At 50.6% G+C, this 25,876-nt stretch overlaps 1 protein-coding gene across 2 annotated transcripts; it reads left to right on the forward strand.

The window, feature by feature from the left end:
• On the forward strand, positions 1-25,763 carry RELB (RELB proto-oncogene, NF-kB subunit). 2 transcript variants are annotated; one of them, XM_054588460.1, is made up of 12 exons: positions 1-70; positions 1,022-1,069; positions 4,622-4,630; positions 5,914-6,254; positions 14,899-15,056; positions 16,363-16,454; positions 16,564-16,695; positions 19,149-19,253; positions 21,574-21,789; positions 22,619-22,687; positions 22,825-22,902; positions 25,059-25,763. In XM_054588460.1, the coding sequence occupies exons 1-12, from the start codon at positions 16-18 to the stop codon at positions 25,442-25,444; spliced, it is 1,689 nt and encodes a 562-aa protein (XP_054444435.1). In that variant the 5' UTR covers positions 1-15; the 3' UTR covers positions 25,445-25,763. The 2 variants fall into 2 exon arrangements, with proteins under 2 accessions (XP_054444435.1, XP_054444436.1); XM_054588461.1 differs by lacking the exon at positions 4,622-4,630.
• Positions 25,764-25,876: the final 113 nt, after the last annotated feature.

The following is a 25,876-nucleotide window of genomic DNA, read 5'->3' on the forward strand; positions in this document are numbered from 1 at the left end:
CTCACTGGTCGGGCCATGCCGAGTCGTCGCGTCGCCAGACAGTCCGCTACGCCGGAGCTGGGGGCCTTGGGTAAGCGGGGCCGGGGTTCAGGAGAGGAGTCTGGGACAGAATTGGTGATGCGAGTGTTCTGAGGGTCTCTACAAGAGTCTAGGGATTTTGTGGGGAGAGTGTGAGGGTTCGGGGGGCACTGTATTAGAGGGAAGGAAGGAGGCAGAGGCTGGTGACGGGGTCTGGCCCAAGGTAAGAGAGAGGCGTCCCACTACGGAGTGAGGAGGGGGCGGGGCCTGACCCTGAGGCAAAGAAGGGGGCGGGGCTCGACTCCCAAACGGAGGGAGGCGGGGCCTAACTCGCTGAAGGAAGAGCGAGACGAGCTCCCGAAGGCTGGGGGCGGGGCCAGACTCCGAGAGGGCAAAAAGGAGGGGCCTGGCTCACAGAAGGGGCGGTGCCTGACCAAAAGAGCAAGAAGAGGGCGGGGCCTAACTAAAGAAGGAAGCAGGGTCCTACTCAGAGTAAGGGGCGGGGCCTGGGGGGGGGAAGCAGGGGACTAGGGCAGACTCCGATAGGGCGAAGGAAGGGGTCTGAGTGGTGGAGACAAGGAGGGGTCCTGTTTGGAAAAAAGGAGGGTGGGGCCTGACTCAGAGAAGAAAGAGTGGGTGGGGGTTGCCTCGGAGAGTAGTTGCCGGGTCTGAGAAGGGAGAAGGGGGCGGGCTTGACACTGAAAAAGTGAAGGGGTAGTGTCTGACCCCGAGAGAAGGAAGGGCTCCGTGGTTTTGCTAACCGAGATTGAGAAGGATTCCTCTAGGCCCTACCTTAAGGGAGGGAAGGAGCGGGGCCAGAGTGTGATGAAAGAGTGGGATGAATGACAGAAACTAAGGCACCGATTCACGAGTTAGGGAAGGAGGCAAGACCAGACTCTGGGTGAGGGGTGAGGAAGGAGCAGGCCAGGAGAGGAAGAGGGAGGATCTTGAGAAATTCTGTGGGATCTCCATCACCTCCTGAGACTTGCCTTCCTCCCTGCAGGGTCCCCGGATCTCTCCTCGCTCTCGCTGGCCGTTTCCAGGACCACGGGTGAGCAGCCCTCCACAGTTCCTGTCCACTTGCACACTCAGGACAGGGGAGGGGGGAATCCATTGGGCACGCCTCTGTCTGGCACGTGTCTGTCTGGGGGTTTCATCGAGGTCCACCACAGCTTTCCTTGATGGTGTCCTTCCCTGCTCGTCTAGATGGGGGTTCCAGATGCCCCCACCTCCCAGGTGATTAGGAGCTGGACAGGTAAAACTAAGTACCTATACACACTCCAAGAGGAGTCCTCCGTAGAGATTCACACAGTAGTGCAGAGGGTAATAATCGCCATATTGGGCTTTGTGACACCCACCTCTAACTATGCGGGAGCCTCAAAATCACTTCCCCTCTCTGGGCCTCAGTGTTCCTCATCTGTAATATGGGCATAATATCAGTGCCTCCCCCTTTAAGGAGGATTGACAGGATTCAATGAGCAGATACAGGTAAACTTTCAAAGCAGTGACTGGCATACAGTAAAGGCTCAATAGGCATTAACTGTTATTGGTGTAATAATACTAACAATTATTATTATTAGACAATCTATAACAGTGGCTGTTAAACCTTTGTATGCATCAGAGTCACCCCGAGAGCTTGTTGAATCAGATTTTTGGCCTCAACCTCCAGAGTTCCTGATTCCGTAGATCTAGGATGGCTTCTGAGAGTTTATATTTTCAGCAAGTTCCCAAAAGACTCTGAGAACCACTAGCTTATAGGGTCCCTCAGTTTGTGCCATCCAAAATGCAGTGCTGCCCAAGGAAATGCAGAATCATGACCAAATGAAACCTTCTCTCTCTTATTAGTATGCTGAGGTTTGGGGGCAGGGATGAGTCCCAACACTGTGGAAACTCTGTCGCCCCACAGTGGGCTGGGTCTGAGCCTCGCTCTGGAGGGAGAGTCTTGGGATGGACCCCAGAAATGCCAGCCTGGCTGTGAGGGATGCTCTGCGGGCTCTCTAACAGATCTCTGATTTGTGGTGGCGGTGAACAGTGGGACGTGGCACTGGGGACAGGTACTTCCCAAGCACTGGTCCTGGGCAGGAACAAGGCCGAGACTTTGCTGCCCTGAGACCTAGATCTTTGGTTTCAAGTGAGAGTAATTTCTGAGGTCGTCCATTCAGTAAATATTTATTGAGTTCCTGTTCTGCACCTGGCCCTGTGCTGGGCATCGCTGGGGACTCAGTAGTGACTGAAACAGCCTTGGTTCTGCCCTCATGGGATCCCTGCGTAGATGAGGAGACAGATACGTAAACAATAAATTAAATGTGGGATTATAAAGCGCGATAAAGGTTATGAAGAAATCTTGGGGTCAGAGCTATCTCATAGCAGACCGAGGATGGGAGAGCCACTGAGAAAGAGTGGGAGGGAGCATTCCTTTCATTTTGAGTGAAATGAAATGGGTCGCCTGGGTTTACAGTGGGAATGGGGCAGACATGTTCCCTTCTCTGTGGTGCTCAGAGTCTGCAGGAGACAGACATGAATCCCTGTAACATAAGGTCATGGCAAATCCTAATCAGTTCCATGTAAGTGATAAAACGAAGGCACCTAACTGTGACTACAGTAGGGGTTCTGGGGGCTATCTTGGACGCAGTGGTCAGGGAAAACCTAGCTAGGGGACAACATTTGAGTAGGGACTTGAAAGAAGAGGAGGAAGCCATGCAAAGAACTGGAAGGAGAGCATCTGGCACAGAGCAGCCTGTGCAAAGGTCCTGAAGCAGGAAAGGCGCGGCTGGCTTTCTGCTCTCAGACTTGCTCAAGTGTGGCCAATCCTGGCTGTCCCTGGACGGCGGCAAGCCTGTGTGGGAGGTGTAGGGGCGGCGGTGGTATGGGGTGTTATTTTAGCTGAGCCCTGAATAAGGGAAGTTCCCAATATTTCTGGCCGAAAAAGGATTTTCGATAACAATATTATTTAAGCTTTACGGAGGGCCTAAAATGGTCAGATGTTGTACTAAGCAATATCCCTGTGTGATCCTAAATCCTCACATTAATGCCTGAGATAGGAGCTCAGACTTCATATTATAGGGAGGAGGCTCAGCGAGGTTAAGTGACTTGCCCCAGCCCGCACAGCCAGTGAGTGACAGCCGGGATTCAAATCAGCATCTGCGTGACTCCACACTTCATGATCTGAAACCATGTTTTTCAATATCCCCCTTTTATAGACCTACCAACTGAGGCCTAGAGATGGAAAGTGGTTTACTCAGTCCATAAAACAATGGCTTCCAACACCTTGTGTAACAGCAGCCGGCATTTATATAGCACCTACTATTGGGGCAGTTCTAAGTGCTCCCCATATAATATTAGCTCATTTAATTTTCACAACAGCCCAATGAGGCAGGCATTGTTATCGTGTCCATTTTATAGATGAGGAAACCAAGGCACAAACATTAAGTAATGGGCTCAAGGCCACACAGCTAGCGAGCAGCAGGGCCAGAATTTGAACGGAGGCCGTCCAAGGCTCCGGGCATTGTTGCCCACGGCCTCGGTTTGCCCCTGAAGCTTAGGAGCTCCTTGAGGGCCCAGACGAAGTTGAAGTCACCTTTGGGTCCCCAGGTCATCCAGCACAGATGCCTAAGAAGGTTTTTCCAAGTTGAAGTGACTTGAGGTTGTCCTGTCAGTGATCTACAGCACGTCCCTTCCTCACTCCCGGCCTCACTGTCCTCATCTACCAAGTGAGGGTGTCTCCCCGACCCTGCTGATCTCAGACTGAATAAGATAAGCGGTGCAGGAACAACTGCTTTCCAAGGACCAAAGGTCTGGCTGCCAGAAGCCACTCCCTGAGGGTGGAGGAGGAGGGCAAGCCAGGCATCTGGGCTGCACTGTGTCTGAGACCCGCGGCCAGCGCAGGGAGCCCTGGGCGGGCGTCCGGCCCTGCCTGCCTCGCTGTGTGCCTCCAGGCTCACTTGCTCCCTCTGGGGTTCCCCTTGTCCTGTCTGTGGAGTGAAGGGAGGCTGGTTTTGGTTTCTCCACTGCCCCTTCCAGGGCTGAGCTTTCCCGAAGAGGTGGTAAGGATTCCCCAGCATTACTGTCACCCATCACCCCCAGGAAGTGGGGGAGAATCCAGGGTGACGGGTGGGCACTGCTAGGGGACTGGCCCATGATGCAGAGTGGGTGGCTGCCTGGAGGAGGAGGAGCTGCCTCCTGGGAAACTTCAGACAGAAACGAGTGCCTCTGGGGGCCTAGGGTGGGCTATAGGGAAGGAGCATCTCCACGTTTTGTTTAGAATATTGGGTGTCCGTTTTTCCCCTGGTCTTAAGATTCTTGGTTTTTCCTTGAATTCCCAACAACACTTTATAGTCCCTGGCCTAAATGTTTTGTGTGTTTTTTAGGAGGCATTTGAGGGGGCCCTGACCCTGGGACCCCAGCATTGGGAACTAAAGGGAAGGTAGCCCAGGAGGGGTACATGGGGGTTGGGGTTTAGCAAGGAGCTGGAGTCCAGTTTCCCAGGATAGGGGGAGGGGGAGGGTACCAGGAGGGGATGAGCTTGGAGAATGTCTTAAAAATGAAACTTTTGACCACCTAACTGGACCTCACCCTTCTTTTTCTTTTTCTCTTCCTTCCACAGATGAATTGGGTGAGTATCACAGGGCAAGTTTGGGGGAAGCCGAGGAGTCCTTCAAGTGGGCACAGACGGGGACGTTGGTCTTCCTTGTTGAGGTGTTGAGCGGAGGGTCACAGTGTGACTTCTGGGACTGATGGGGGATTTTAACAGTGATGTTTCCAAGGTGTTAGCGGTGTGTGACATTTAACAAAGGCTCGGCCTATGTCAGCTGCCTGTAGTGTCGCTATTATTCATTCCTTCAGTGAATTGGACTGAGCACCTGCCTCGTGCCAGGCTGGGTATTCATTCAGTCCCGGACTAAAGTGCCCGTCGGGAGCTGACACTCTGGTGGTGGAGACAGTGGGAAAAGGAATAAATGAGCAAGATAAGGCTGGACTGGGCTAGGGGCTGTGAAGGAGTTAAGCAGATTGAGGGAGAGGAGGACATCAGGTGGGGCCGTTCTGAAGAGGTGGCATCTGAGCTGAGACTGGAGGGCGAGGAGGAGCTAGCAGGGGCCAATGGGGGGAAGCATGAAACAGGCAGACGGGGGAGCAAGGTCATCACCCGCCTGCCAGGAGGGTTGGGCTTGGTGGGCGCAGGCAACCTGGATCAGAGTGAGAGGGGTGGCCTGGGAGGGGGTGGTCCCAGGGCAGCAGGGCCAGTCCATGCAAGGCTTTGTGCACACACCAGAGGCGGCGGGCTTTGTTTTGTTTTGTTTTTTTCTGCGATGTGTGGAGTTTGGAGAGAGCTTTATATGGAGAGAGTGTTGACTTGGACTCCAAGGGAGATGGAGCCACGGGAGGCTTCTGACAGACGGGGAATAGGGTCTGACCTAAGACCTCTCTGGCTGCGTGTGGGGGACAGACTGGGGGAACAGGAGTGGGGGTTCAGAACGGAGACATGGAGGGTGGACCAGGGTGGAGGAAGTGGGGGTGGGGAGAATGGAGGTAGGAGCAGACGCTTGTCGATGGGATGTGCAGATGTGGGATCAGGAGCAACTAATGCAGATATGCACTCTCGCTGCTGGAGCACTTGGTGGGAGGTGGTGGAGGCGAGGGCCCAGGGAAGGAGAAGCCAGGCCGGCCCCCGCCTCCGGGTTTCCGGCCTCAAGAACTAGGTAGTGCTGGGGGGACTGTTGGCGAGAACGACGGCAGGGACTTTCGTGTGTTTGGCGCTGAGGACCCTGCATTCGGCCCCGCAAGAAATGTCCTGAAGAAATGAATGGGTTGGAAAAGGAGGGAGAGGCACGGGTCTGGGAGGTCGTCAAACCTTTTCTTTTCTAACCGGCATCACCCCGGTTTTTGCTTCTCTCGCAGAGATCATCGATGAGTACATCAAGGAGAACGGCTTCGGCCTGGAGGGGGCGCCGGCGGGCGCGGGCGAGGGGCTGACGCGCCTGGTGTCTCGTGGGGCGGCCTCCCTGAGCACCGTCACCCTGGGCCCCGCCGCGCCCCCGGCCCCGCCGCCGCCCTGGGGCTGCCCCCTGGGCCGGCTCGGGCCCCCGGCCCCGGGTCCCGGGCCGCGGCCGCACCTGGTCATCACTGAGCAGCCGAAGCAGCGCGGCATGCGCTTCCGCTACGAGTGCGAGGGCCGTTCTGCCGGCAGCATCCTCGGGGAGAGCAGCACCGAGGCCAGCAAGACGCTGCCCGCCATTGAGGTGGGGCCCGGGGACGGTGGGGCTCGCGCTTTCCCGCCCCAAGATTCACGTGCATGTATTGATGCCTGTGTTTGATGGTGGTTATTATTATTGATGTTGCTGTTGTTGAAGCCGGTAATCCTATCACCTGGCCCAGAACTCAGAAGGGCAAGGAAAGTCCTTCCCATTTTGGTGGTATTGAACCAAATCAACATCGTCTTAAAGGCAGGGTACCCTCCTAGTTCACAAACGAGGCCTCAAGAATCATTGTGCCTGGGTTCAAGTCCCCGTTCAGTCATTTGCTGGCTGTGCAGCCTTGGGCAGGTTACTCAGTCTCTCTGTGTCTCAGTTTCCTCCTCTACAAAGTGGGATAGTAATAATAACCAACCAGCTGGGGTTGTCGGGAGGCGTGAATTAGTTCATTATACCTGCTAAGAACCTCCAGCTGGTAAGTAAGTGCTCAGTAGAGTTGAGCTGCTTGTGTTACCATCATCATTATCGCCCTTAGGCTGGGCCATTCAACTTCCAGGAATCTATCGTGTAGCTATGTCCACATCTGGGCACACAGAGGGATGTACAGGGTGATCCACTGCCGCCTTGTTTGTATGAGAAGAATTGGAAACTTCAGTGTCCATCAGTAAGGGACTGGTAAACTAATCAATAAACATCTATGCATCAGAATTCTAGGCAGATCTTTACCCTGGCTGGTGTGGCTCAGTGTACCGAGCGCCACCCTGTTAACCAAAAGGGTCACCAGTTCGATTCCCAGTGGAGAGCACACGCCTGGGTTGCAGGCCAGGTCCCCAGCAGAGGGCGCACAAAGTGCAGGCACACACTGATGTTCCTCTCCCTCTCTCCCTCTCTTCCCCTCTCTAAAAATAAATAAATAAATAAAATCTAAAAAAAAAAAAGAATTCTAGCAGATCTAACACATATCTGTGTATGTGCACAGATAAATATAAATATCTGCAGTTAATTCAGAAAAAATTTTAAATGAAGACTCCCTTAGGTACTGATGTGGAAGTATCTCCAAGATATATTCATAATCCCCTCCCAGTCTGAGATGCAGAACCCTGCATAGGGTATTGTACTATCTTTTGTGTTAAAAGAGGGAAAACTAAGATTCTATATTTGTATTTTACAAGTCTGTGCATAAAGAAACTGGAAGGAAAAACGAAAGTTAATAGAGGTAATTACTTTTGGGAAGGAGTGCTGAATGGCTAAGGTATAGCTAAGATTTTTTAACTATATACATCTTTGTTTTAAATATTTGAATTGTATTATATGGTTCAAAATCTTAAAAAACATGAAGATTTATATTAACAGAATTTAAATTAAGTTAAAATGAACAGAAGCCCTCTGAGAACCTGCGGGCTGGTTTTCCCCTTGAAGTACTCATTGTTACCAGTGTTTCATGTGTCCTTCCAGAAGTATCTTATGATTACGCAGGTAAATATGTACACGCATATACACCATCTCCCATTTTGTACATAGTGGGGAGCATAACATACACACACAGACAGTCCAGGACTTACCAGATGGTTCAACTTAGGATATTTTGATTTTGCAATGGTGCAAAAGCAATATGCATAATAAATTGCATGAGATATTCCACACTTTATTATAAAATAGGCTTTGTGTTAGATGATTTTGCCCAACTGTGGGCTAATGTACGTGTTCTGAGCACATTTAAGATAGGCCAGGCTAAGCATGATGTACTGTAAGTTAGGTGCATTAAATGCGTTAGTGACCTCATGATATTTTCAGCTTAAAATGGGATGTTTATTGGGATGTAACCCCATTGCAAATCAAGGAGCATCCGTATACATATACTGCTCTGAGCCGTGCTTTTTTTTTTTTTTTAACTTAAGACTATATCTTGGAGCTCAGCTCACATCAGCATGTGTAAAGCTGCCTTATTCTCTTTCCCATGGTATCCCGTTGTGTGGGTGTGTGGTGATTTCTTGGTCAGTCTCCTATTGGTGGGCATTTAGGTTGTTTCCCGCCTCCTGCTATTTATTATAAGCAGGGCTGTGGAGAAGGACGCGGTTCATCTATTATCTCCTTCATGTGTGTCACTCAAATAACTTCTAGAAGTGGAATTGCTGGTCAAAGGTAATTTGATGGATTTCGCCGAATTGTCCTCCCTGGGGGTTGTATTCATGACTGTTTCTCCCAATGGTGGCTCAGGCCTGGTTCCTTGCTCCTCGCCAACACAGAGCCTTCCTGTGCTTCTGGATCTTTGTCCAAATGTTTATTGACCCTCAATTGTGCACTACCCATTCCACTCGCCCCAAGTCCCAACCCCACCTCCTCCCTGACCTCCAGCTTCCTTCCCAGTCACCAGCTCTCAGTCTCCTCCAAATCCGCCCCCTCTCCCATTCCCGGCAAGGCAGCCAAAGGACACCTGTTAAATTGCACATCTGCTCCTCTCCCCTGCTCAGAATCCTCGCTGGGCTCCCCAGTGCCCAAGCCCTTCCTGGGCCTCCAAGACCTTTCATTGGCTGGCTCCCGTTGCCCATTCCCACCCATCCCCTCCTCACTTGCCACCTTCTAGCCACCAGGCCTTTGCACACGCTGTTCCTTTTACCTGGATTGCTTTCCTCCTGCAGCCTGGTCACCTACTCACTCATGTCCCCCCAGGGACGCCTTCCCTGACCCTCCCTCCTGCCCTCCACCAGGCTCGAGTTTCCTCGGATGAGGTCTCCTTCCCCTCTGTCCTCCCTCTCCTTCAGTGGCGTTTGTACTCATGGGTTCTTTTGGGTGATTAACAGAGCAACCTTGTCCTTCTCCACAAGTTGGGATTTTAGGGTCAGAAAGGCTCGGGTCTGAGTCCTGGCTCTGCCACTACGAGCTGTGTGAACTGGGGCAAACCCAGTGCTTCTCTTGGCCTCAGTTTCCTCGTCGGTAAAATGGGGATGAGGCTCCTGCCCACTGGATGCTCTGAGGACACCTGGGAGATGGCCCAGCACTGGCACACTATCCCTTTACACAGCTGGGTGGTTGCAGTTGCCATTTGATTTGGCTTTGGGCATTGTGGCCAAAAGCAACCTGCAGTCAGCCAGACATTCTAGTTAGAAGGCTGATTTCCTTTGAAACATATATTCCCAGTTATTGGATTTCCAGGAAGGGGGTAAGTGTGGAGCATTTAGGGTCACTCATAGCCCCTTATTTATCTTTTAGCATTTTGTTTGTTTTTCTAATTGGACAGGGGATTTTTTTTTTTTTACATATATTGGTTGCCCCCGACTGGGGATCGATCCTGCAACCTAGGTATGTGCCCTGACTGAGGACCAAACCTGCAACCTTTTGGTATATGGGGACGACACTCCAACCTACTGAGCCACCCGGCCCACGGCTGTTGCCTCTTCTTTTAGAGTCCAGGAAGCTAAGAGGAAGAGGCCCAGATGCAGAGGGCCCTGTGGCTGCTTGGGGAGCCCTCTAAGGTAAAGGGAACAGTCCCCGCAGGCAATGGCAGTCCCCCTGATAGGGGATTTTTTTTTTTCAACTTTATGTCTCAACTTGTTCTTTTCTTATTTTCAAAAGATTTTATTTATTTATTTTTAGAGAGAGGAGAAGGGAGGGAGAAAGAGCAGGAGAGGAACATTGGTGTGTGAGAGAAACATCGATTGGCCGCCTCTCATACATACCCCATCCCAGGGCAAACCCGCAACCCAGGCATGTGTCCTGACTGGGAGTGGAACTGGAGACCTTTTGCTTTGTGGGACAACGCCCAACCAGCTGAGCCCCACCAGCCAGGGCTCAGCTTGTTCTCTTGAAAAAATTTAAACCTACATAAACTAGACAAGAATAGCGCAATGAACACCCACCCGTCTGCCTTTTGCCACATATGGTTTATGTCTCTCTCTCTCTTTATATAGACATTTATAAAGGGAGACTTGAAAGTGAGTTGGAGATGTGACAGTACTCCACCCCACATGTTTCAGCGTGTATCTGTCAAAAACAAGGATATTTTCCTAAAATGCAGGATCTATAGAATCACAACACTGTTGTTATACTCTAGAAAGTTAATATTCATACAAAGATATTATCTAACAAGAAGTCCATATTCTAATTATCCTACTTGTCCCCAAATTTTTTTTTAAAGATTTTATTTATTTTGAGAGAGAGGGGAAGGGAGGGAGAAAGAGAGGGAAACATCAGTGCAAGAGATGTCGATTGGTTGTCTCTCGCGGGCCCCCTACTGGGGACCTGGCCTGCAACCCACGCATGTGCCCTGACTGGGAATGGAACCTGTGACCCCTTGGTTCACTCAATCCACTGAGCCACACCAGCCAGGGCCCCAAATATTCTTCATAGCTCTTTTTTTTATTGTTTGCTTGTTTCATACCCAGTCCAGGATCACTGCGACCTAACTTCCAAGGCGATGGCATTAGGGGATGGGGTCTTTGGGGTGATTAGGTCATGAGGGTGGAGCCCCATGAATGGGATCAATGCTTTTAGAAAAGAGACCCTAGAGAGCTCTCTTGCCGCGTGTACCACGTTGGCAGACGTCTGACCTGTGGGCCGTCTACAACCCGAAGGAGGGGCTTCACCAGAAGCTGACCACGCTGACACCTTGATCTTGGACTTCCAGCTTCCAGAACTGTGAGAAAAACCTATTGTTTATCAGCCACCCAGTTCATGGCATTTTGTTAGGCACGATTGGACCAAGGCTGGTGTCTTTGACCTCGGTCTGTCTTTGTGTTTTGGGACATGGTCGATTTGTGGAGGACAGGACAGATGTTTTGTTTGATGTCCCACATTCCAGGACTGTTGTCTGTTTCCAGATTAGATCAGCTTATTCGTGTTGGAGGGAACCCCCCAGCAGTGATGCTGTGGCTTCCTCAGCGTCTCCTATCAAAGGACACGAGGTGGCAGTTTGTCCCACTATCAGTGATGCTGAGTGAGTCAGATCCTGTGGTTAAGGTGAGGTATCAGTCTGTTTGGGCCACTGTAACAAAGTGCCACAGACCCAGGGGCTTGAACATCAGAAAGGTATTTCTCCCAGCTCTGGAAGCGCTGGCAGTGTTAGCTTCCTCTGAGGCTTGCAGACAGCTTCCTTCTTACTGTGTCCTCACATGGTCTTTCCTCTCTGTCATACTTGTCTGGTGTCGCTGTGTGTTTCCAGATGACCTCTTCTTATAAGGAGACCAGGCAGATGAGATCAGGGCCTACCCTGACGGCCTTTTGAACTGACTCACCTCTTTAAAGGCTCTCTCTCCAAATACAGTCACGTTCTGAGGTACTGGGGGTTAGGGATTTTAATATGAATTTGGAGGGACACAATTCAGCCCCATATCAGAGAGTGACTGCCAGGTCCCTCCTTTGTAAAGGCACAGCTTTCCCTTTATAATCATAAGGTATCTGTGGGGTGATATTTGTAGGCTGTGTTTTCCCCAGCTTGCTTTCTTTCCCTTTCTTTTTCTTTTTTTTTTTTTTTTTGAGAGAGAGAGAAAGTGGGGGAGAGAGGAGAGAGAGAGAGATGTTGATGTTAAAGAAAAACATTGATCAATCGCCTCTGGGGTAATTGCCCTAACTGTGGATCGAACCCACAACCTAGTTATGTACCCTGATTGGGAATCGAACCTGCAGACTTTGGTGTATAGGACGATGCTCCAACCAACTCCTCAGCTTTTTAATTCTAAGTTTTTCCAGGCAATTATTTTGGCTTGGTGGTGGGTTGACTTCAGAGAGTTAGAACCGTCAAGGCCCAGGGGATGACCTGTTTCAGGGTTTTTATCCCTATCAGAAGAGGAAACTGAGGCTCAGAGAGGGTAAGTTACTTGCTCAAGGGCACAGAGCAAGTTTAGTCTAGTAATTACTGACATATACTAAGTGCTCCTGCGTGCCAGGTACTCAGCGATACCCATCTTACAGTTAAGGTCAGTAAGTCCAGAGAGGTTTCTCATGCAGACGGCCAGGGGTAGAGCCTGTTTGGTGCCAGCTTGACTTACTCCAGGACCTCATGCCTGACCCACGGTCTTGTGGGACATCTCAAAGATGGAAAGCTTTCCGGCCTGCAGTCTTCATGAATCCTGAGACTGTTGCCCTGATCTCTTCGGAATCTCCTAATGTTGTAGCAGAATGAATGTTTTTAAAAAATATTTTATTTATTTACTTTTTTAGAAAGAGGGGGAGGGAGGGAGAAAGAGAGGGAGAGAAACAGTTGCCTCTCGCATGCCCCCAGCTGGAGCCCTGGCCTGCATCCCAGGCATGTGCCCCAACTGGGAATTGAACCGGCGACCTTTTGGTTCGCAGGCAGGCACCCTATGGAGCCACCCCAGCCAGGGCTAAATGAATGGTTTTAATCCTGTCTGACTCAATGAAATGTATTGACAGTATTACCCACCTCTACTCATAATCACTCCCAGAGCCCATAATGCCCTGACATTAGAAAGAAGGAGAAATAAAAGGAAAATAGTGGAGCATATATAAGCACATTTTATCTCGGTGTGTAAATGCTCGGGCATAGCCCCAGGAAACATAATGAATGTGGCAGTTACTTTTGACCTCATTAATGCAGTGGCCACAAATGCAGCCTGACTCAGCCTGGTAGACTTAGGAACATAAAATTCAGTGTTTTAATATTGTGGGGAAAATACTATATATGTAAAACAGTGCTGGGCTCTGGGCTCTGACCATTTTCCACAAGTTTTCCACTGACATGAAAAACCTGTTGGGAGGCTCAGAAGTCTTACAGGACTTGTGTGGGACTGTCCCTGGTTTCTAGGCTCTGTAGCACCTCTGACCCTGTCTACTGCCTGCCTGCCTATGGTGCCCATCGGTGTCAACCGAAATCACCCCAATCTCCCAAACGTTCACTAGAGGGCAGTATTACCCCACTGAACCTCACTGGTTTTTTTGTATTTTACAGGCTCCAGCTTTAGGTGTTCAGGGTAGGCTTAGAGGATCTGTTTATTTGTTTGTGTGTGGGGGGAGAGAAACATCAATGTGAGAGAGAAACATCGATTGCTTGCCTCCCATACGTGCCTCACCTGGGGATGGCATGCGCAACTTAGGTGTGTGCCCTAAACCTTTCGTGTAGACAATGCTCCAACCAAATGAGCCACCCGGCCAGGGCTAGAGGGTCTTTGATGCCAGCAGAGCCTAGCAGGTAACCTAAGAAAGCCTCATGGATCTGGGCACCTGATAAGGGGTTAGTTTTTATCTACTGCCACTTGTGGCAGCGGAGCAGAAATTCGGCCCACTTCCCATAACTTCCTTTTTGAAAAAGAGAATCTGGAAATCTAGAATAATGTGATGTCTCATATTTTTTCAATGTGGGCTCCAAATTTTTTCCAACTTTTTACGTAAAATTTTTAAAAAATCTTTTCAATTTAGAAAAAATTTATGGAGGTGTAATTGATACACAAGAAGTTGTACTAATTTAATGTATACATTTTCATGAGTTTTGATGAAAAGTTTTAATCCACAGAAAAATTAAGAGAATAGTAGCATGAACACCTGTGACCCTTCACCTATATTCACCAGTTGACATTTTGCCACATTTGCTATACCCATGGCTCTCTCTCCACACACACAAACACACATTGTTTTTTTGCTGAACTATTTGTAAATGAGTTGTAGATACATATGTCACTTCTGGGTACTTCAGCCTTCGAAGTGCATCTCCTAAGAATAAGCTCATGTCCAGCTGCAATACTGTTACTACCCCTAGAAAACTTAACAGTGTTCCTAATAGAACTTAATATAGGGTCCATACTTAAATTTCTCAATTGTCCCCAAAATGTGTTCCATAGTTGTTTCTTTCCCCTCAATCCAGGATCTAATCAAGGACCATATGTAGCATTTGGTGGTCATGTCTTTTTAGTCTCTCTCTTTTTAAAAAAAATTGGGTTATAAGTTATATTTTATCTTAATAATTTAATAAGAATTCTAAATTTAATTTTAATTATTAAATTAAAATTAATAGAGTAACCTTGAATTTGCATATTAAGTTATATTTTTTCTTAATATCTATATTAACACAAGTGTACAGCTTGATAAAACCTTACAAACGTACACACTGTGGAACTACCAGCCAGATCAAAATACATTTGTTTTTCTTTAATTCCAAATATGACACCCATCTTTTTATCAGCTTTCATGACACTGACATTTCTGAGCTGGTGACACACAGTTTGAGTTTGCCTGGTGTTTCCTCACCATTATATTCGGGTGATGCGCTCGCCTCTGGAAGGGCTGTCGCAACCGCGATGTTGTGCCCTTTCCGGCCACGGGGGGGTGCCAGAGTCATTTGGGCCCAGGATCGGTGATGCTGACCCAGATCACCTGGTTAAGGTGGGGTCCTCCAGGTCCCTCCACTGTAAAGGAGCCTTTCTCCCCTGTTACACGATGTTATCTGTGGACGGTACTTGGAGACCCTGTGTGCACCCCATTTTTAAAAGTCTGAGTGACCAAAGGAAGCACACCTGTGGGCAGCTATCATGTGATGAGGCGCTACCCCCCTTCCCCCACCACCCCCAGGCTACCAGTTGGAAGTCTTAGGTTTAGAATCTCGGAGGGATCTTAAGCAAACACCTCTCCATTGTCCTGGGGGGAGAGGAGCAGGAAGCTACCCAGGGAGGCCCCAGGGAGTTTGGACGGGTCTAGGTATCTACAATGGGACCCCCACCCCCAAAGAGCACCTGTCTTCCTGCAGCTCCGGGACTGTGGAGGGCTGCGGGAGGTGGAGGTGACCGCGTGCCTGGTATGGAAGGACTGGCCTCACCGAGTGCACCCCCACAGCCTCGTGGGGAAAGACTGCACCGACGGCGTCTGCAGGGTGCGGCTCCGGCCTCACGTCAGCCCCCGGCACAGGTACCCACCCCGACCCCTCACCCCTGACTCTCAGTCATGGAGTTTCTGAGAATCTGCCAGGGACACCTAAGGGCAAGGGGCAGCTGAGCCAGACCCTCCCTGCTGCATTTCCTAGATGGGGAAACTGAGGCCTGGTGGCTCTGGAGGGTCTTCCCTAGGTCTGGAGCCCTGCCCCCCCATTCGCATACGTTACCTTTATCCCCATATTGTAGAGGAGGAAACTGAGGCTCTGAGAGGCATAGGGGTGCAGAGAGCCAATGGCAGAGCTGGGATCTGACCCCAGGCCTGACTTAACCTGCAGGGCCCATTCTTTCTCTCGCTTTATAATGGACATGTTTTTACTATAAAAAGTTAAAAGGCTCAGAAAGGGTACGCAGTGGAAAATAAATTCCCTTCTTTCTTTGTTCTTCCAGGTACCAATGCCCCATCCTGGAGGCAATAGAAAATATGCTATGCGTAGAAATATTTTTTTCTCTCCTTAGAAGTAATAGCAGACACTGACACCTCATTTCTGTGTTCCGGGACATCTTGGAGATCATTCCTATCGGGACATTTAAAGCTGCCCTCTCCTTTTTATTGGCTACACAGTATTCCAGTGTGTGGAGGCACAGTGGCTTGAACGGGTCCCGTTAATGGGCACCTGTGATGGTCCCCATCCCTTGTGGTTCTATGATTAACTGAGCTGCAGTGAATGGCTTTACGTATAGATCAGTCCTTCTCGAGGACAAATTCTAAGTGTGTGCATGTATACTTTCAGTGATCTGTACTTTCAGTAAGAGCAGGGATTTTTGTCTCTCTTGTTCCCTGCTATGTCCTCCCACACCCAACACATGCCTGGCACACCGTAGGTGCTCAGAAAATATTTGTAGGAGGAATGAATACTGCCAGACTGTCCTTCAATGTGTAACTGCTGGAGCACTTGCAGCCCAGCAGCCACGTGAGAGGACCTGATTCTCCACAGCCTCACCTGCGGAGGGCGTTAGCAAGTGTTTTTGATTTTTGCTGCTTGGATGAGTTTCTAAAAATTGGCATTGCGTTGGTGTTTAATTCGCAGTTTTCTTATAAATGAGGTTGGCCAGTGTTGCCATGTGGTAAAGGTAAGGGGCGCTCGCGGAGCCTCTCAAGAATCCTTGCTGCCCCTGGAGGGTTTGAACCCCAGGCCCCCGCCCCAAGGCTGGGACCCCTGGGCCCGGGCCACCTCAGCCTCTGAGACTGCAAGCCCCAAGGCAGGGGGCAGTTGCTGGAGCCCTCCTGCGCGTGAGGGCTATGCCTGCCTCCTCGGACAACGTCCCTTCCCCCCACGCAGCTTTAACAACCTGGGTATCCAGTGTGTGAGGAAGAAGGAGATCGAGGCTGCCATAGAGCGGAAGATCCAGCTTGGCATCGACCCCTACAATGGTGAGCCCAGCCCCTGGGCCCCTCGTCTGCTCCCAGCCCCTCACCCTCTCCTCCAGTCCTTCTTTGTCCCCCGTCCCCCACCCTCAGCTTTCCCACATCTCTCCCACAGCTGGGTCCCTGAAGAACCATCAGGAGGTGGACATGAACGTCGTGAGGATCTGCTTCCAGGCCTCTTACAGGGACCAGCAGGGACAGATGCGCCAGATGGACCCTGTGCTCTCTGAGCCTGTCTATGACAAGAGTGAGTCGAGGGTGCTGTGTCCATGGGATTGTCCTTAGCCCCGTGCACCAAAAAGCCCCACGTAAAGAGGCACGAATGAACAGGGAGTTATTTTTCTCTGAATTTTTAAAAATTTTTTCAAATTTATTTATTTTTGGGCAGAGGGAAAGGGAGGGAGAAAGAGAGGGAAAGAAACATCAGTGTGTGGTTGCCTCTCATGTTCCCCCAACCGGGGAACTGGCCTGCAACCCAGGCATGTGCCCTGACCGGGAACTGAACCGGTGACCTTTTGGTTCGCAGGCTGGCACTCAATCCACTCAGCCACACCAGCAGGGCTTTATTTTTAAATTTAAAAAAATGTTTAAAATATTTTATTTATTCAGAGAGAGGCGAAGGTAGGAAGAAAGAGAGGGAGAGGAACATCGATGTAAGAGAAAAACGTTAATCAGTTGCCTCTTGCACATGCCCCAACCCCCAGTCAGGGACCAGGCCCACAACCCAGGCATGTGCCCTGACCAGGAATCAAACTGGCAACCGTTTGCTTTGTGGGAGGATGCGCAACCCACTGAGCCATGCTGGCTATGGCAGCTTTTTCTTTTTGTATATCTCAGTTATGAAGTCTGTTCCTGTGGATTCAGCTGCTCAGCAGTATCAGGGCACTGGTTCAGCAGCTCCGTGAGCCTCTTTGCTTTTCCCTCATGGTCATGAGCTGGCTGCCACAGCTCCAGATATCACATCTGTATTCAAGGCATGACGGACAATGTCACCCTATATGTCAAGCAAGCTGTACGCTGCGCAGTTCCAGGGTCAGCATTTACTATGAGGCCTATGGAAATGAGACCTCCTAGTATTGCAGAACGTACAACCCGTACAGCTATACTAGACTATTCTAGGCAAGAGGCAGCATGAGTAACAGCGCTTCTCTCTTTGATAGAGAAAATAATGTAGTCCCCAGAATGCCCCTGGTAGACTTCGGCTTATGTCCCATTGGCCAGGCTTGGTCCCATGGTTGCCAAGGAGTCTGGGAATGGAAGTATTTAGGTTTTCATCCTCTACAGAGGGGTACAGGCATGGAAGAATGGGTTGGGAATGACTGGTAGGTTTTAGCCAGCCTACAGAGATTGCCACAGGCATCAAAGTGTAGAAGGATATTAGTTCAGTCAGGGCTTTTATGGATGCAAGTGATAGAATCCCAACTCAAACTGGCCAAAGGAGGGGGGAAAAAAAAGAATTTGTAGCAGGCTCTGGTGGGGCTAGGGGAGTGGAGGAATCGAGCCAAAAAGAAAAGGACTCATGGACAGAGACAACAGTGTGGTGATTGTGGCGGGGGGCAGGTGGAAGTGGGTATAAGGGGGATAAATGGTGGTGGAAAAAATACAATAAAAAAGGGGAAAGAAAAGAAAAGAAAAAATAAACAAATGGGTCTACATCAAACTAAGAAGTTTTGCACAGCAAGGACCAGCAACAATAACAAAAAAAAATTTGTTTCATTAACTAAAAAACACTGGGACTAGCACAGGGCTTCAGGTCTGGTTGCATCCAGGTCCTCAGAGATGTCATTATATGTCCATGTCTTTGGTCTCTCAGCTATGCCTCCTCCATGTTAGAGTCATTCTTGGCAGTGCCCTCCCTGGGGGCGAGGTAGCTGTGTGCCGCTCTCAGCTTGCGTCCTACTGGCTTGCACTTCTCCCTAACTCCCTAAGACAGCTTCTCTTACCTAGCAGTTTTGCTCAGAGTCTCAGGGCTGTCTCTCATTGGCCTGGTTTTGGTCATGTGCTCCTCTCCGACCAATCAGCTGTGGCTAGAAGGAGGTGCTTTTTGGATCGGTCAGATCTGGGCACACATACTGCTGAGCTGGAAGTGGGCTCAGCCTTACCGAATCCCAATGAATGGGATGGGGGCGGTCCCTCCAGGGAAAATAGCGGGTTGTTAACAGAAGAAGTGCCGGGACTGGCAGATAGGCAAAACAACAGGTGTCCACTACAGATTTCAGGCCATTAACCCTCACCTAAGAATTGTGTCTGATGCCCTGGCTGGTGTGGCTCAGTGGATTGAGTGCCCCTGGGGCACGCCTGTTGGATTCCCTGTCAGAGCACGTACCTGGGTTGCAGGCCAGTCCCCAGTGGGGAGCGTGCAAGCGGCAACCGCACACTGATCTTCCTCTCCTTCTCTCCCTCCCTTCCCCTCTGTCTAAAAATAAATAAATAAATCGTTTAAAAAAATTGTCTCAGACGCCTGACCCTGCCAACTCTGCCTTTCTGCGGGTCTCCATTTCGGTCAGACGCTCACTGGACCCCAGCGTGGAGGACTTGTGATTGTCTGCTAATCTCTTGTCTGAGTGGCTTATGGGAAATAGGTTCCGTACTTCCCACCTCTCTACAGCCCAGGGTGGACACCCACAGGGTACCTGGTAAGGATTTGATGACTGAATGCCTGTGTTGTCTTATATACCTCTTCCCCATGCTCCTTCCCAGAGTCCACAAACACGTCCGAGCTGCGGATCTGCCGAATCAACAAGGAGAGCGGGCCGTGCACGGGTGGTGAAGAGCTCTACCTGTTGTGCGACAAGGTGCAGAAAGGTGAGTGGCCTGGGGCAGCCAACAGGCCAAGGTGGTTCTGGCGGCTTGCGGGGCGGCCAGGCAGCCCAGGAGAGTGAGAGGGTGACGGGGAGCTGGCTAACCAGGCTGCGGGGGCGGAAGGATCCAGGACTCTGGTTTCAGAGTCGGACGCAGCCAGTTGGTGCCTTCGCTCACTGAGTCACTCCCTCATTCACATGTAGAGGCGGAGGGCCATCTGTGTGGCCCGCGAGGTGCCAGACAGGCCTCCCCACCACGAGCTCACAGTCTAGGAAACTGGTGCAAAAATTGTGGAGTCAGTTCTTCGGATATACACCCAGGAGTGGAAGGTTCTCATGAAATTATTTTTTAATTTATTGATTTTAGAGAGAGGGAGGAAGTGAGAGACAGAGAAACATCGATTTGTTGTTATACTTACACATTCATTGGTTGATTCGTTCTTAGAAAATTTTGAATGAATGAGCAGATGGTTATCAGGTGGCTCCTGTGTGCTGGCCCCAGTGCTGGGACTCGGCAGTGGCAGAGAGAGGGCCCTGCTGGGCCCTCACAGGGCTCTCAGTCCAGTGGGCGGTAGGGAGATACAAATTACCAACGTGGGTGATGCTAAAAGGAAGACGACGAAATGCTGAGATTGAACAACAGGAAGACCAGACATGGTCTAGGCACCTGGGAAGGCTTCCCAGAGGAGGGGACATTTGATCTGAGATCTGAGGAAAGCCAAGGAGATTGTTAGCGGCCTGGAAGTTGGGACCAGGGCAGAGAAACCATTCCAGGTATGGGTGAATAACTAGAGGCAGGTATATGAGTCCTGTTGCATCATTTATTCACTGGCCCATCTCAGACAGGTGCTTTCCACACCTGAGCCTCATTTCCTCATAAAATGAGTCACTGGTAGGATGACATGGGATCCCAACTACCCAAGAAGTGCACTACAAAGAGTTAATATTCACTGAGGATTTCCTGAGTGCCAGGCCTGGAGTTAGCACTTGGCATAATACTAACAGGAACTCTCCCATTTAACATAGATTGAGCACCTATTATATATTAAGCCCTGTCTCTGCCCCTTATGTGGAGTGATTTGTTTAATCCTCTTAGAACCCTATGAGGTAGGTACTATGATTTTCCCTTCGTTAAGGTGAGGAGACTAGGCCTAGAGATATCGGATAACGTCCCCAAACCCTAGCAGAGTTGGTGGTGAAGAGCTCTAGCTTGCCTGGATTCCCAGCTTGGCTCTACCACTTGCTTGCTGTGTGACCTTGGATATGTGACTTTACCTCTCTGTGCCTTTGCTTCAATTCATCCTCTATATAATGGGGCCCCTAAAGGTACCTTCTTCACAGGGTTGTTGTGACTTGAGGCAATCTGTGTGTGCCCGCCCGACACAAATAAAGCCTCTGTATGTGGTATTAGAGTGATGAGAGAGGCTATGCAATAAGACAAGAAAAAGAATAGCAGGAAGAGTAGCACACCAAATCCTGACTATTCCCTACTAACCCTGTGACTTTGAGTCAGTCTCTTAACACCTCCAAGCCTCAGTTTCTCCACCTTTAAAGTGGGTATGTAAAAAAGAGTTAACATAGCACATCTGAGACTGTTATCCTTTGAAAGGCCTGCCTACAAGGTTGGCCCTTGGCGGGCTTCTGGGAAGTTGTATTTTGAGAGGATCCCCACCATTCCTTGAGTGAAAAGACTGGCTCACTGTGCCTGTACTGTTTGTATAAGCATCGTGGTTTGTGTGGACCACCTACTTTCCTTCTGGGAGTCTGGTATTTTGGTCCATGTCAGACAGACAGTGCTTAGGTGACCAGCCCCCAATAAAAGCCCTGGACTCTGAGTCTCTAAGGAGCTTCCTTGATAGACATCATTTTGTGTCTGTTGTCACATTTTGTAACTGGGGACAATTGGTGTGTCCTGTGTGACTCCACTGGGAGAGGACTCCTGGAAGCTTGGGCCTGGTTTCCTCTGGACTTCGTTGCAGCCACTGTCTCTCCCTGACGATGCTTGGTACCTTTTTGGTAATAAATCATAGTCGTGAGTACGAGTTGTATGCTGAGTCCTGTGAGTTCCCCTCATGAATCACTGAATCCGACACAGTGGGAATATTAATTCTACCTGCCTTTTGGGTCGCTAAAAGGATTAAACGAGGCAATATATAAAAAAATTATAGTGACTGACACACCATAGCTACTCAACAGGTTAGCTACCACAACGATGAGTTTTATTCTTAGGAATGTTAATACTGATCTTAGGGGAGACTGAGTGATGTGTTGGGGGCCCAGGGGGCCAGTGTCCTTGCTCAGCTCACATCCCTACTTTCCCACAGAGGACATAGCAGTGGTGTTCAGCAGCGCCTCCTGGGAAGGCCGGGCTGACTTCTCCCAGGCCGACGTGCACCGCCAGATTGCCATTGTGTTCAAGACACCGCCCTACGAGGACCTGGAGATCGTTGAACCTGTGACAGTCAATGTCTTCCTGCAGCGGCTCACCGACGGGGTCTGCAGCGAGCCTCTGCCCTTCACATACCTGCCTCGAGACCAAGGTGACTGCAACAACCCAGGGGGACCCATTAGCCTGAAGATCAGGTCTTTGGCCCTGCTTGGGGCGACTCAGAGGGGGGAAGGGGAAAAGGAAGAGGCAGAAGTAGAATGCAGGCTCAGAGCTGCACAGACTGGGGTTCAAATCCTGGCTCTGCCGCTTACTGGCATTGTGACCTTGGCCTCTCAGAGTCTCGCTCTCCCCGTGCAAAATGGAAATAGGAATAGTACCCATCTCATGGCATTTTGGGAGGATTTAGTCATTCCTCTCCTCACCACAGCTGCTCAGGCCTAGCCCTTGCTAGTGGTGTTGAGAACATAGTGGTGACCAAACAGCCCCAGCGCTACCCTCAGGAGTCTCAGTCCTCTGGAGGGCGGACCCATTCCCATATAGTGACAACGAGAGTGGACAGGCCTGGGATGGGATTGCTCAGGGGACTCAGCTTGCCCAGAGGGCACACCTGACCCAGACTTAGGGGTCAAGGAGGGCTTCCTGGAGGAGGGGAGAGCTGAGCTGAGGATGGGAGGATGACTAAATAGTTCTCCAGGGAAGGGGAGGGAGTTGAGGAAGAGTGTTTTAAGCAGCCAAAACAGCAAGCAGCAAGTGCAAAGGCCCTGAGGTATGATGGTGCTTGGGGTATTCCAGGAACAACAAAGACCACTGTGCCTAGAGGTGTATTTGGGGTTTTATTCTGATTAATATGTGGACATCTATTTGTACTCTTTAGCCAAGGACTAAAACAGCTCAACAACTTCCTAAATGGTCTCTAAAATTAATTCTTAATTGTCTTTATTGATGGATTACTCCATATATCCCTGATATCTCCTGAACAGACAGCTATGGCGTGGACAAGAAGCGGAAACGGGGGATGCCTGATGTCCTTGGGGAACTAAACAGCTCCGGTATGTCCCCTGCGCCCCTTCCCACACCCATCACCAGATCCCTGGGAGGGGATGCCTGACCCCACCGTCCTGCCCTGCCCCAGGCTGGGCGGGGGGGCTGCCGGGACCCAGTGATCCTCATCTCTGCCTTTCCCCAGACCCCCACGGCATTGAGAGCAAGCGGCGGAGGAAAAAGCCAGCCTTCCTGGACCACTTCCTACCCAGCCACGGCTCAGGTGGGTCCCAGCTCTGTGCCAGCCCCTGCCCCCTGGGGTGGGCTCAGGGTGAGCTGCAGCCCTGCTTTTCAGGACTCTTCTGAGCCCCCAACAGCTCCCACAAAGCCAGGGACACACTTAGCCAGCAACGTAAAGTGGGAAGAATAGCCATTCTGGACAGTCTAGAGGCTCTGATCTCCGCTGGACCATCTGCTTTCCGTGTGATCTTCACCAAGTTGCTCAGAGCCTCAGAGGCACACCTGAAAAAATCTCACCACAGACTTACCTCATTGGCCTTTTACTTTTTCATTTTCATTTTTGTTGATTCCGGGGCGGAGGGGAGAAAAACATCAATTGTTTGCCTCTTGCATATGCTCCAACTGGGGACTGAACCCACAACCCAGGCATGTGCCCTGACTGGAAATCAAACCCATGACCTTTAAGTTTGTGTGACAACGTCCAGCCAACTGAGCCACACCAGCCAGGGCTCATTTAAAATTTAATGTATTTATTTTACAGACACTGTATGACAGGCACGTAAGTGCTTTGTGTGTCTTTTTTCATTTGATCTGCACAATCACCCTGCAAGGTGGGTGCTATCATTCCCCACTCAGCCCGCATTTTACTGGTGAAAAAACTGAAGCTCAGAGAGGCAAAGTCTCCTGTCTAAGGTCACACAGCTAGTCTGTGGTGGAGCAGGGAGCTGCATCTGGTTGCATCTGGGCATCTGTAGATTAGGGATGGTGGGTGTAAACCAGGTAAGCGGGAGTAGAAGGATGAATGGGGGTGGTTGTCCCAGCCGGCCAACCTCAAATTCAGAGTCCACCTCTAGCCAGCCACCCTCTGGCCTCTTCTCCCCCTGCCTTCGTCTCATCTCACATGCCAGCCTCCAGTCCCCATGAACTCCTGCCCTATCTGGTTGCCATCAGAGACCTCCCACCTGCTGACTACTAGCTCTGAGAACACTGTCCCCAACACTCCATCGTCCCAGGGCGCCCACCTCCCAGCCAGCCGCCAACCACTCGGCTGGGCCTGGACCGCTCCAGCCAGCGCACCTTGCAGACTGCAAGCACGGCCTGCCGTCCCCCCAGCCGCTGCAGCTCCACCCCAGCAACCACCAGTCCTGGCCCATTTCGTAAACCACCAGCCTGCAGTCCCAAAGCCCCTCCTCATTTAGCCACCTGCCGTTCATCTACTCCCACCATTGCCATTTCCCAAAGCTCCCCTTTCTCATTCTTGGGGCAAAGCCACCTTGGCGTTATAGCATGATGAGTGGACACCTGGCCTCTGGAATCAGATCGAGTTCGAATGCTGAGGCTACAGTTTCGCCACTGTGTAGTCTGTTTGGGCCTCCTTTTAGTCATCTGTCAGATGGAAACCCTATCTCTTAGTGTTTTTCTAGAATTTACCGAGGTCACATCACACAGTTTTTTAGCACAATGGCTGTGCCCATATGTTAGGAACTTAGCAGAAATCAGGGGTGCCACCTACATCGGTTAAGATTATATTTAACTATATTCACAGCAAAACCCAAAACAACAGGGGCTTCAAAAGGACACAGCTTTTTTGTCCTCTTACATAAACACAGTCCGGAGGTAGGTGGTACAGGGATGGTTTGGTGGCTGCATGATCACCACAACCCCAGGCCTTTTTCAACTCACAGTTTCCATCGCATGGTCCCAGTGTCTGCTGCAGTTCCAGCTGTCATGCCCACATTCTAGCCAGCAGAACTTAGTCACATACCCATATAAGCTGCAAGGGAGACTGGGAAATAGAGTCCCAGCAGCCCTGTGTCTCTCTATGAGATAAGCATAATCAACCTTTGCTGGTGAAGTTTGTCTTGTCTCAAAAACGGAGGCTCTCTTATAATGAAACTTGTCATTTTACCTTCCAATTTGGGGACTGATGACTTCTCACTTGGGTCTCCCATGGTATGGATATTTCACTTTTGGGGTTTTTGTATTTGGGGGGCGCTTTTGAGCCTCTTCTCCTTTCTCATTCTTGGGGAAAACTTCACAGCACTGAAGGAGTACTGTTTCAACCCTGGTTCTCCTTAGGATGAAAGAAGGCCACACTAATAATGCATATAGCATGGAACTGGCCATTTGTGTTAGCACCTGCCAGAAATTGACCCTAAAGCCCCCTGTGCTTCCTTCCCTTTCTTCTCATCCCTGTAGGTCCATTCCTCCCACCATCAGCCCTGTTGCCAGAAACAGACTTCTTCCCCAGCACCGTGTCCCTCCCTGGCCTGGAGCCCCCTGGTGGGCCGGACCTCCTGGATGAAGGCTTTCCCTATGAAACCACGAACCCCTCGCTCTTCACAATGCTGGACATGCTGCCCCCGGCACCGCCACCTGTCAGCGCTGTCACAGGCAACGGTGTTGCAGGGGCCACAGTCGGGGAGCCGCCCGGCCCTGAGCCACTGCCACTGGACTCATACCAGGCTCCAGTCCCCGGGGACGGGGGCACGGCCAGCCTTGTGGGCAGCAACATGTTCCCCAACCAGTACCGTGAGGCGGGCTTTGGGGGTGGCCTCCTGTCCCCTGGGCCTGAGGCCACGTAGCCCCCTTGGTGCCGCAGGAGAGGCACTGGGTGGCGGGGGAGGGGCTGTGCGAACCCAACCAGGGTGGTCAGTACCCCCAACCCGTGGGGCCACACTTGTTCAGGTCTCCTGACCTCCTCATCCTTCTGATCGGGTATCTTCAGCGTTTGGCAAGAAGCTCTGCAGCACCGATTGAGGGCATTCAGCAAACGAGAAAACTGACTCCAGAGAGAAGCGACTTCTCTCCCCTGCACTCAGTCCCCATAATTGGGGACACCTTCTCTCGAATGATTTTGAAGCGTGAAATATGGGACGGGGTGCCGATCCCAACCATTCTTCCCCACGAACTTAGTGGGTAGGTTGCTCACCTTCCCAATAAAAACTACTTTTAAACTCTTAGAGTCTCGTCTCTTCCAAACACAAAGCCTTCAGGCTCCGCTGCGCCCCGCCTCT

This window comes from Pteronotus mesoamericanus, unplaced genomic scaffold (assembly GCF_021234165.1).
Source record: "Pteronotus mesoamericanus isolate MK-2021 breed Mesoamerican mustached bat unplaced genomic scaffold, CSHL_Meso_final scaffold_137, whole genome shotgun sequence".
NCBI classification, from domain to species: Eukaryota; Metazoa; Chordata; class Mammalia; order Chiroptera; family Mormoopidae; genus Pteronotus; species Pteronotus mesoamericanus.

Excerpts from the sequence above, each read along its gene's own strand:
- RELB (XM_054588460.1), top strand. The coding sequence starts at position 16 with ATGCCGAGTCGTCGCGTCGCCAGACAGTCCGCTACGCCGGAGCTGGGG. Across the intron at positions 15,057-16,362 it reads CACGTCAGCCCCCGGCACAG|CTTTAACAACCTGGGTATCC; the intron begins GTACCCACCCCG and ends CCCCCCACGCAG. Across the intron at positions 21,790-22,618 it reads ATACCTGCCTCGAGACCAAG|ACAGCTATGGCGTGGACAAG; the intron begins GTGACTGCAACA and ends TCTCCTGAACAG.